Below are 12,584 nucleotides of genomic sequence, written 5' to 3' on the forward strand. Positions count from 1 at the left end.
AAATGTCAGGCTTATTTTTCAGCTGTGAATTTTCTGGTTTGGATCTCATTTTATGCCACAAAAGTGACTGAATAGCATTAGCTTTTAAGTATGATTTTCATTTATTTATTTATCACCAGAACTTGATGCTTATTAGAGTCAAATGGAGTCCCGCCAAGATTTCAGAAAGCCCTGAAAACTTGATAGTAAAAGCATGACTTAAATGCATGGAGATTTGCATTCCAAAACTCTTATGCAAGTTGAACAATCTAAAGCTATCCTTAATTATATAAATCCAGCGACTTACCTTTAAATGCTGGTGTTTCAGTTTTTCCTCTTCTATTTTTCGACGTTTCTGTGCGATTTCTTCTTGCAGTTTTCTTTTGTCCTACAGTTTAAGAGAACAGAAGAATGGTTTACTTGGTGCTAAAAACAGTGTGGCTTGTTTGTTAGGATGATGAGAATAAACACTAATGCATCCCTCTTAAGAGACAGTTTATCCAAGAGCTGATGTTTTGGAGATATATAATCTATTCTTTGACTTTCATGCCTTTCCTTAGTTAGGAAATATTCCTGATCTCAGTGTATAATTGGCCTTTAAATAACTGATCATTATTTCACAATCATTTGTTCATGAAGCATGACAAGAACTTGTTTACAGACTGATATAATATTTAAAGAAAGTAAAGTCTTGGATAAGGTTTCTAGCCAGAGAACGAACTCTTGATTTATGGTATTAAAAACATTCCAAGTTAATTTAAATGTTCAATAAATACCAGTGGAGATATATGCTAAGAGTCTTCAGTTTGAAATGCGAAGTAGTACATAAAAATACCGCACTGAAAGAAATTATTTTGAATGCATCTGCATTATAAGTGAATGTAAAATTAGAAATCTGTTCAATACAGGGTTCTCTTGTCTGTTCCTCTTATTAGAGTGATATACTACTTTTCCATTCTGTATTTTTTCTCTTGAATTTTTCCACTTCTGTCCTCTGGTGTTTTAGCTGTATCTTAATTTTCCTAGTTGGCAGTAAGCACCTACTACACAATTATCCATACAAAATAGGTTGAAATAGGTTGTCTTTTGTATAGTTAGTCAAAGAAAGCTGAAGATCCAATGCCAGAAGCTAAATTCAAAAGATGTAGAGCGTGCGAACCCTATGTTGCCAGAATAAATTTTAGAACGTTACATGACACTTCCTACAGTGCACTCTGTGAAACGTAGTCTACAAATGACATCTTGCCGTACAAAGTTTTGACTATTCATACAGTGCAGGAGCTGTTTGCCCCTATGTACTTAAGGGATCCATGCTTCCTCTGAACTCCACACTGTGCTCCTGAACAGAAGTTCTCTTGTGCTCTTGGGTTAATAAGATTTACTTATTTGGAGAAGACTGCTTCATCGCTTTCCTTCTGTTGCACATCAATGTAATTTAAAACTTGATCTTTTGTCCTAACCTTCACTCCTACTGAGACATGTAGGACTTCTTCACTTCTGATTGTAAAGAATCATGTTTCAAAGTGGGCCTTTCTGAAAGAAACGGAAACACGCCTACGGACCGATGTCTATCTTGTGTGCCAAGTCTGCAAGTTTGTGGCACCTTTCCATGGCTATGCCTATGTTGGTGTGCTTGGTCCTGTGACAGATGCCATATGCTACTAAAGCCAATAGAGCAGCTCGTGTTCTAGCAAATGTTTTGCTTTCATGCTGCTTTCCAGAAGTGGTGCTTGGTTATTGAGAGGTCTTACCTGGAGGTATGGATGTGTGTGTCTAGTGGCGTAAGGCAGCAGAAATACTGTAGTTAAAATCCTTAAGCGTTTTTATTGTTATTCATTTTTCCTGTAAGGAGGAGTATCTTAGAGAGGATTGAACCTACGGTTCTTCTTTTGTTTTTTCTCAACGTGTTTGCTACAGCAAACACTATGTTTTTATTTTAAGATATGACAGTCTCTCCATGAAGAGAGCACGTGGAAGCTACATAGAGAAAGTGTTTCTTTCCAGAGCATGAGAGCATCAAAATTTGGAACAATGGGTTTTTGCTTATTGCTGTGCTACACACAGAAGACATGAAAGAATCTGAAACCCCCTAGTGGCTGTTAGAGTCATGCTGTAAACAAGTCAGACACTTAACAGCAGAAACCAATTAGCTTTTATTGCAAGTGTTGTCCACTGCTATGTATACCCAAGTGCCCTTTGCTATCCTCTTTTAGATCTTACACAATGAACGTCTTGTAGGTATCTCTTCAGATTTGAAGATAGGTTGTTTGGGATAAATCTTCCTAAAGCCATGGAATAACTTGCACTCCAAGTGCATTATTTTCTTACACAACTCAAACTGTTGGTTCTCAAAGCTGATTATAACTTCACTTTAAGCTCTTTCATTTCTGCAGCACACTGAAGCAAATAGCTTGAGTTGTTTCAAATAAATGTTCCGAATTGATGGATGTCTACCAAATTAGAGAGCAAATAGTTTATGCAGCAGGTGTAATAAATGAAGTTGTGGCCAGAATCCAAGCATGAATTCCTGTAAGACACTGGAAGCTGCCATAGGCTTCTAATTTTATATACATATATATATAAAATCCAGTATTCCTCTGGTAGCAAAGTTGCAGCCAAAGGATGCTAACCTTGTTATGTGCACAGAAATCCTTGGCAGAGTGCTGCCCCTTTCGTCCTGACAGATACCAGGAAATATTAAAATACTGCAAGGCCTGGATTTCTTCTCTGCAGCTCTAAAACACTTCTTATCTTTTGAGCCCGTACACTAGAGACAAAGTCCAGGTTATGAGTTGGGCTTAAGCACCATTAGAGTAAACAAACAAAATTCTCTAACCAAACATCCTCCCCCCCCTGCTCCCCCCACAGATTTCAAATGATCTTATCGTGAGTTTCAATCAGTAAATATGATAAATGGGCCTACTCGTTTTTATCAATTGTTATCTATTAAAAACAATCCCAATCTTATGCAACTCGTATAGATACTGAGTTCTCGCACCTTTCAGTTCTAATAAGTTTTGTTTTTAATTTTGCCTAATTTTGTTTAATACTTTGGCAACTGAATAGTTTGGAGTGGAGATGAAATCAGAGGAGAATTTGGAATTAGCCACTGATTTTCAGAGTCAACTTATATATGTTGCTTTTTTTTTTTTTTTTTTTTATGTAACTCAGTAGTATTTTTAAGGCACAGAGTTCTGAAGTAGATTCCCCTTCCGAAACAGTGAAGATTTATTTAAGTCTTCAGCTTTAATTTCACTCAGCCCTTATTTCTCTCCCTTTGGAAAATGACAGGTAGGAATTTGCTTAATTTGAGCTTCTCTTTTTTTCTTTTTAAGGTAGAGCATCAGTTCAGCAACTTTGTTTAATTCCACAAGGCAGAAAGGAAGATCTTTCACCTCTCCATTTTGTGAAATAGTAAAACTGAGTTGTTCTGGAATTCTCTATCTGCCTTTTGACCTGCTGTCCTTCAAGCAAACATTCGATTGTGATGATAGTAATACGTATTTTAGACTGTCCAGTAGCAGCTTGTACACATACTTTCACTACTTTAAATTCAATTTGAAAGTGTAACACAATCAGTAGTAAGATCAGTGCAGGCAACTTAGCTGTCTTGGATCAATAGCTTATAAACCAGGATCAAAATGAAAGACTTTCCAGAGAATGTATTTTTTCTTTCTGATATGAAACATTCTTCAGGAAATGCACAGTAGCTCATTAATACATTATTTCTAAGCTGGTTTTTAAAAGCAAGTTATAACTATAAGCACTTACTGTTATGGCCTGGAGTCTCTCCTTCAGCAATTCGGTTTCCTCCATTCTAGAAATCAAAAACAGACAAGTAGTGCAGAAAAACAGAATGAGACCATAAGCAAAAGCCTCTTGCTAGGGCTGCAAAAAACAGCTGAGGTGATTTAATCCAATTCTAGAGCAGAGGGAAGGCAGAATTTTTGACTTGTCGGGAGAGTCCCTGAACAGACGAGCAGATCAGTGCAGACAGACGCATGTAATGAGGGTGTGTAGAAGAGGCAGACGTGAAGAGTGCTGGCATGAGTTGACTGACAAGTTGGAACAGTGGAGCACAAACCCTTTTCCTTCAGAAGCTGCCAACTCTTTGTTTTAATGTGCTCTGTTAGCATGCCATTGCTGCTTTAACTGTTAAATGCCCAAAACAGAATCTGCCAGGGCCACGGTAGAAGTATTATTATGTTTCTATTTCTTTCTTTCCTTTCTGCATGCCTCTGGTGGCAAGCAGATATTTTGAACTTAAGTATTTTTATTTCTTTTGAAGCTTGTCTCACCTGTAATGTTTTAACCTGTTGTAATGCTAGCAGTGTAGCTGGTGTGGGGTTTGTAGAGACAGCACCTTTAACCTGATTTCCAAGATGGATTTTTAGAGAAGCTGTATGCATAGCTGGAATTATGTTTTACAGATACTAACCTAAATGAAATGAATTTTTAATAGTCAGCTGTAATGTTGAATGCTAGTATTAGCTGAGCTGTAATTACTCAGATTATCTCAGACTCAGTGGAAGCTTTGTCTAAGTAAGGATTTGGGATCATCATTTCAGTGTCTAAAACGACAGTGCTGTGTTAGGTGACTGCAAAATGACTCTCACACTGAATTTCCATTCTGCTGACTTGAAGGTATTTTTTTTTGCTGCGTGCTTCTGCTGAAAACTGCATTATGCCCCTTAAAGGAAGGTGTACATTCTGACCTTTCCAATTCCATGAGTGGGAGTCAGCCTCCCAACATCAGCTTAGGAAACTTGCAAAACAAGTGGAACCGCCTGTAGTGAAATCCAGTTGTGGAAAAAATACTGACACAAAAGCAAGGTAAAGATAAATTCAAACAGCATGAAATGGTAATGTGAATCTGGACTCTTACTCTCAGTATCATGTAACTTAAGTCTTTGCAAGACTGCAAGGACACCAGCATGAGAGTCAGCATGTTTCATTTTTTTTTTCCTTCCTACTAATACATTGAGATGACTGATCTCAGCAGGATTGGGTGAGGTGTTTTACTTTACATGTCAGTCTTGGCAAATCAAGCTCATTACTAACAAATTCTCTAAGATGCTATGAGATTGAATACTTGAAGTTACATACTCATAATCCAACATGAACAAATATTTAATTTCCATTTCCACCTTTCTGTTATGCCATCCCCAGTCCACGTACCCGAGCAGACTCCTATTCTCCACACAGAGACTAAGGATGCGTTAATGTTTTGTTTCTGCTGTGATCCTCCCTGAGGATTTGTTCAAACATGCAAGACCCCATGCTTAATTCTCCAATGGAGATTATTATTTTCTGTAAATATTAATATATGCTTCGCTTGCTCAGCACCCGAAATTTAAAAAGAATTACCACATAAAAGCAAATGAGAAGTTCAAAGGCAAGTGTATTGAGTTATATCAAGACCTAGATTACATGGAAATTTAAATGTATTTAGTTCATGGATTTGAGAATAAGTTCAACCACTCTACTGAATTAAAGATACTCTTGCTACAGAAGCCAGTAGAGGCTTTCAGTTTAATCTTTCTTAAATGAGTATGGACTTCATTTCTTCTTTTGTTCTTTAAAGTTCATCTTAATTCTGAAGTGCTTATGTGGATTTCAAAGTGTTGAAGCATAGTTAAAGCAGCAAATGATTACATCAGAAATAGAGAAGTATATTATTTTCTGTTCTGATATAAATGGGATTCAGTTATCAGTGCATGAAGAAATGAGACCAGTTTTACAGGTTCAAATTTTAAATAAATGGGATTACATTGCTTTGAATTTCTGTGATCTAAAGTATTTTAGTTTTGGAGCATAAGATTAATAATTTAAATGTTAAAAAAAAAAAACCTTACGTATAGATGTTACATATTTACAGACCAGAAAATTATTTAATGTCATTCCCTAAATTGAAACATAGGTTTTTTTTTAATAAACCTGAAGAAGGCTATTTAAAGCCCTTTTAAAATGTTTTAAATCATATATATTCTCTTGCTAGGTAGGCTCTGTTGTTCGCTCTGTAGGTTGTTTTCCAGTTATCTTAATCCTATTTGAAATGGGATTTATGTGCAAGAGAAGAAATGGACCAGCTGTCACTCTGTCTGTTGCTTAAGCCCGCTTCACCAATGGGAGTATCCACAGGGTCATGTTGTCAGATGAGTGAATACTAACAGCTGTGTTTTTAGTAGGCAAGATTCATTAACCTGTGTTTCTGTAACTGGCAATTGTATTTTTCCTTGATTATCTGAGTTATGCAGAAGATGTTTATTGTATGGCTGTGTGATACAGGTTGTATTTTTGTGGCTTCGCTTCTTCCCTTGTTCACTTTTGTTTTGTACTGGATGCCTAATACAGGATTAATAGTGAGAGTGCAAAGCATGTGGTAAAGTTGTTGAATTATGAAATGAAACAGAAAAGTGGGCTTAAATGTAGGAGAATGGAATAACAAAAATCCAGAAGTAGGACTACAGAAGGACTATCTCAGTGGGAAATGCAGATTATATTGTTCATTTCTAGAGTAAAGACTGAATATTGGCATAGAGACATCCCTTCTCTTCAGAACTGATGCAGCTGTCCCTCTGTAAGCTGTGCCCTCTGAACAAAACCATCCTCAATTCTACTATTGTCACACTATGATTTTCTTTGGAGGAAAAAAAAATCATTAACCTAAGATAACACCTGTATGATGAATTATAGATTATTGTAGTAAACTGTTCCTTCTAAGAACAAACATCTTGTTAAAGGTAAAGAGAAGCTTTCTCACACCTTTTGGAAAATACATGCAAAGAAGTGAGTTTGAAATGAATAGCACTGAGCAGATTGTTACCTGTTGGAGACAGAGCCTGTACTTTTTGGAACGATTGGTTGCTAATTTCATGATTCACCTTTTTGTGTATCTTAAACTGTTTTGCTTCTTGATTAGTTGCTTTTGTAGAGCTGCTTCTATCGTTCCTTTTTCTTTTTAGGAATAGAAGAAGGGTCTCTCTTACACAGCAATTAAGTGAATTTATTATTCTTACAGTGAGCAAATGCACTGTTGCTGTGCGTGTAACCTTGAATTTCTGACAGCAGAGGAATGGAGAGGGGATAAATTTTACGGAAGGTCCCTGTAAATTAACCCAAAGCCCTGGTGTTTGAGATGCCTCGATTGAGGTCTAACGTTCAGAATCAAGATTTTGCTTTTTAAAGGTGAAAAATACCTTAATACAAATTAGAAAAACTGAAAATCTGAAAACTTGTGCTTATTCTTGATGAAGTAAGTATAAATGCACAGCTAACATATTTAAGCAATTTTACCTGGAATTTTTGTAAAAGGCTTTCTTATCGGCTTTGTGCTATTTCATAGCATTTTCAAAAGGAATGAGGTTCATTTGTTTTATTCAAATGCTGGTTTAATGTCTTCAAAGCTGAAGGCAGTTAACACCATTAGTCTGCAAAGTACTTCCAGCTGGTTCAGTCAGCAGCATGTTAATGTTGCACAGTAAGGAGAAAACAGTGTCCAGATAAACTCTGCTGGGTTCATTGTGGTGCTAAGTTTCTTGACTAGAAAGTGTAACTGTATTTATGAATGGAAAACTTACCCATCCGTAAATGGGTTGAGGGACTTCAGTTGCAGCACCCATCACATTCCATCTGTTTTACTTTAAACTGAATTCTTTTACATTATAAATAATTTTGTCAGACATCCATAAAATTGTAAATGTTAAGCTAAACCAATAGGTGTTTCATGGAATAATACCTGTTCTTAATGGAGAAAGAAACTTTAAAATGAGAAGAACCTAGAGAGAGAAAGAAAGTTGAAAGCTATGCCAGAATGTAGTATTTCGTATCTAAGTATATATAGGCACACATGTATATTAGCAATTAGTAAAGTATCTTTATGGGAATATATATAGATGCAGGTAGGGATATGTGTAACTACCACAATAGTCATGCATAGCACGTTCCATGGGAGACTTTTCTCACTGTTTTCCTTCCTTGGCTAAAATATCTACAATTCTATCAGTTTCTGTAGGTCTCTACACCTTTAATCTAGCAGCCTGTTTAGCATGTAGGATCGCTTGGACATTACTGTGTGAATGAGAATTAATGATGCTTTCTTTAATACTTCAGTTAGAATCCAGATTGTATTAGTTTAGTTTGTATATTGGAGGTAAGTTGAGGTGAAAATGATAGGAAAAAAGCCCACACAAATGTCCTTCTATTTAATTACATGATATTAGAAATCATATAAAAATAACTTGTGTATATTTCTAGGATTCTAGAGAAAGTTCATAACATAATCCCTCTTGAGAGCTGGCAGAGGCTAAAGTTTTGCCTTTAACGCCTGTCTTGGCAAAGCAACACTTGAAAAATGTTATTACCTACCAGACAGGTCTTCTACTGTAATGTATTTCTTACATCCTCTCACTGAAGCAAAAAATACCCTAGTATCCCAGTTCTTACAGTTCCATGAAGCTAAATTCTACCATAAATTCTACCATATTTACTTGTTTGAGTAGACACACACCCTGAATCTCTGTGAGGAAAAGCCTTGAACTATTGTGTTTCTGTTGCTACAACTCCCTTCCTGTTGCTATTTATAACCATGAATATATAAGTCTTTAAAAATCAAACTAGAGAAACAGCTGTTGGTCATTGCCTTCAATTGTTTTCAAAACATTGATTTTTTTTTTTACTATATCTTACAATAAATCTTCTTGTTGGTTATCTTTCAATATTAGAGAGAAGTTCTTGGAAGACAGCACGGGCTTTTCTGTCTCTTCCACATCAGGTGTGTAATGTGCATTATATGTGCAATGGAGTTGATCTGTAAATGCTGTTGTGCTAAATATGATTCGTCTTGCTCCATTTTCTAAAATTACACAGTGAAAGTTGTCAGTCTGTCAATAGTTTTTTAGTAAATTAAACATGTTTTGGTAGCCTATTTCATGTTCACAGCCACTTGTTGCTCTTGGTTTCATGTATTTTAGAAGTGTTTTATGAAATTCAGAATGTGGGAGGCTTTCCAAAGCAGCTTTAGCAAACTGTGTTGTTTCTCATTTAAATATCACAATTCAGTGAATAGTTTAAATGTAATTACTGTAGTGACAACAAGCGTGAGATTCTTAATAGAAGGGCTCAAGTGCTCACATAAGTGATAGTGTATTTGTTATTATATTATATATATATATTTAATGAAAGTAAATAAAAACACAGTCTAAAACACTCGGGATTGCAGTCTTAAACATTGTGGAATGCATTGACTGCAACTTAGCATTTTCCAGCTGCTGCAGATATGCATGTCTAAGAATAGTGCAGAATTTTAAATCCTACCCAGACAACTGTGTGGGGAATTTTTAGCAGGGCTATGAAAGTTAGCTTTAGTTGTGCAGTTAAGTTGTTTCATTACAGGAAATCAAATACCTCATGACCAGGGTCAAATTCTGGAGAAGGTAACAAAACTCACACTGTTGCAGTTTGTTGTAATGGAAACTGCATGACATATTTTTCTGACTCTTGTTTGCTGATGCTCTTGGAGAGTACAAACAACTGTAAATGGTGTTTGGACTGATATGAGAGCAGAGTAAAATTAGGGCCGTGTAGATTAACACTTTGTGTTTACAAGTATTGTGCACTGAGTAAAAGTGGTGCTGGTGGAAGTCCTGAACATATGGGTGATTTGCTATAGAATATGGAGCTGAAGTAAGAATTCCTTAGCTGGGGGAAACCAGAAGACACCAGAACAAAACTAATGATGGTGAAGTTATTCAGCAAGCACTCCTAATGACTGGCCTCTTGTTTGCTGCAGATTGGAAGCCACGTATGTTACATCAGTTGATTTCCATCTCCAGAGGCGTGGGCAAAGCTCTGCTCCCCTGGGAAGCTGCCTAACCAGCTTGTGCCTGTAGCAAGGTCTTACCCTGAACACTGGAGCTTGGGTGTTCTGCAGGACTGGATTAACCTTGTCTGATGGCTCCTCAACGGGAGGAGGTTCTTTCTCCACTCACACTTCCAGTCATGTTTTCCACCCGCTTTCCTTCCTCATCTGTGAACTAATTGAATTCACTAATCTGTCAGGAGTATAATTAAAACAAGACACCACCACAACTAAAAACCCAAATCCTTGAAAGTCCACTATGCCAGCAGGCTGAACAGGCTCCCTGAGAACCATTAAGGACTAAGAGGGAACGGGATTCTGGCTGAAGGTGGGCAAGGAGAGATGAACAGAGATGTGACTTTTGGCAGCAATAAGTTGCTGGACAAACTCAGCCATCTTGCAGACCTTAGGTCTGCCTTACCACTTATTCCAGGGATTGAGAGCTCTTATACATGGTTATTATATATGTCAGTGTGCTTAGCTGTTTATCTGAAACTTGAAACTTTTCACTGCTGTGAAAACATGATGACTTCAGACTCTAGCAATCCTTCCTGGACTTTCAGATATTCTCTATTCTGCCCTGTGGGTGGGCAAAAAGTATCCTCATACAGCTTGCTTTGTGTAAGCCCTTCCCAATATTAATGTGGAAATAAACATGATAAGATTATGCAAAATTATATTGTTAGCAGAGCTGATAAGATTATTTATGGGAGATAACTCTTGTTGCAAATGTGGGCCTTTTTTCTTCAGTGGAGCAGACCTATTTCATGCTGAGAGGTTTGTTATTTGTAGCAGTGGCTGAAAAAACTTGGGACTTATCAGTCATTAAGACTGTCAACTTCAGCTGTTCCCTGTTCCTTCGATGTGATGGTAGGTTGTCTGTATTACACTGGGATTTTGACTGAATGGCTGGAACCTATCAAGTGGAATACCGAGTGCCAGGAGCTGAAGCTGAATAGTCATCTGCGTGCCTGGGAGAGTATGTCACCATGTTAGATTTTTCAACATTCAGATAATAGCACCTGCAGTTAACCCCTTATCTCAGAGTGATAATTATTAACAAGAGAAAAAAAAATTATTGGTATAATAGGATTTTCTTTTTTTTCTTGTAAGATACATTTTGATTGCCAGGATTGTAGACTTTTTTCATAGCTAAGTTTTCTTACTGGAAGGATAATAGTACATTCCTTCTTTTCACCTGAATCTGAAGTGGATAGCCTGAGTAATATTATACTGCTTGCTTTGTAGTTCCTTAGGGTAAAATTACATGAGAAGTCTGAACAGATATAATGACTGCGTCGTGCTGAGAGGAAGCACCTTGCTTCTCTCTCTCACAACCTCTCTCCCCTGGACATTCATTCCTGCAGCTTACTTAGCTATCAGCTCACTAAGCTGGCGGGGACCAACCAAGCAAAGAAAGTGGCTATTAATGAGCTGGTGAGTCACATCGTTGCCCAGAGAAGTCTGATGAGTGACAAAATATGGCAAAGAAAGAGGGTTAGAGGGTGAAACTGTTTGGCTACCGAAAAACATAAAAGGGGGGTGGAAAGAGGTGGGAAGAGTGGGAAGAAAAGGAAATGATGGTAAGCTGTTAGATAAGCTTCACCATTACATGCAAATTAACCTTAACACAATGCAAGAATGTTGTAATTCTTTTTTTCTTTTTTGAAAGCTGAAAAGGCTTTTCAGATGCTTTTGGCAGATCAAAAGTTAACATTTTATTATGATCCATGAATAATGCAAATAATCTAGCTGCAGGTTGTATGAAAGAATATTTCAGGGAATGTAAAAGCTCTTCTGCTGTTCCACTTCTAATCTGGTCATATCTAGAGAACTTCAGGCCTTATAATCATGAAGGCACGTGTCTTTATTATCTCTCAGCCCCTCATTCATTTCATAATTCTGTAAATATCTCAATAAAATACTGAGGCCATTATTTCAAGTTCCTATTCTATCAGTGTAAAAGTAGCTGAAATAAAATAAAAATGATTTATTTTTTTTTTTTTTAAGAATGTCCTACCACCAACACAAATTAACCAGCTTTTGCAGTTAAGAGGGATCTCGAGGAGTAATACCTCTTCTTGACAGAGGCAGTAAATGGCTTTGTATTCATTTGACCTCAGAGAACTTCAGAAACAAATTTCCCTTGGTAGCAGAGCTGGTAGGTCATTGACTTTCTTAAAAATTTCTTAAAAAAAAAAAAAAAAAGTTAAAAATATAAAACTCAACTTTTTAAATTGTGTGAATTGTAAAAAAGTGCACTATAGAGCAAAATAGCAATTTATGTGCATTATGAGCAAGTATTTAACTATGTTCAGCTGAATTTGTCAGCATTCAGATACTGACTGGGGGACCTCTCCTGAAAAAACACATGAAGATGTGTACTGGGGATTTTCAGAGCCCTGTGAGTGTTACATCCTTGTACTAACTGGGTTGGTGATGGTTGAGCTAATGCTGTCTGTTGTGTGCTGCCATCTGCAAAATAGCAGTTGTAATTGATGATGCTTGTAGTGGAATGTGTCTGCTCAGTGGCTCCTGCTAGAGGATTGAAAACAGCTCTTCTTTTCCAAGCTCTTATTTCTCCGACTGCATCCTTTTGCCTTAATTATCTTATTATTATTGCAGCTTTAGCAAAATCAACATCAACTCCTGTGCTGCTATGTGCTACTTTTGCCAAACTGACAGTGCCTACTCTCCAAAAAACCTTGTGAGCCTCTTTCTCCTCCCCACTTAGACATTATCCTAA

The 12,584-nt window shown here is 36.9% G+C and overlaps 1 protein-coding gene across 2 annotated transcripts in view; it reads right to left on the bottom strand.

The window, feature by feature from the left end:
• PALMD (palmdelphin) overlaps positions 1–12,584 on the bottom strand; it is a 50,089-nt gene that overhangs the window by 22,240 nt on the left and 15,265 nt on the right. Inside the window, exons 2-3 of one of the 2 annotated variants that reach the window (XM_090146286.1) lie at positions 3,751–3,796; positions 287–367 (exon numbers count right to left, since the gene is read on the bottom strand). In XM_090146286.1, the coding sequence (XP_090002412.1) occupies positions 287–367; positions 3,751–3,795 (126 nt within the window). In that variant the 5' untranslated portion in view covers position 3,796. Of the gene's footprint in view, positions 1–286; positions 368–3,750; positions 4,113–12,584 lie in introns of those variants that run through there. The other variant, XM_031614769.2, reaches the window with a different exon arrangement.

This window comes from Phasianus colchicus, chromosome 9 (assembly GCF_987193195.1).
Source record: "Phasianus colchicus chromosome 9, bPhaCol1.hap1.1, whole genome shotgun sequence".
Classification (NCBI taxonomy): Eukaryota; Metazoa; Chordata; class Aves; order Galliformes; family Phasianidae; genus Phasianus; species Phasianus colchicus.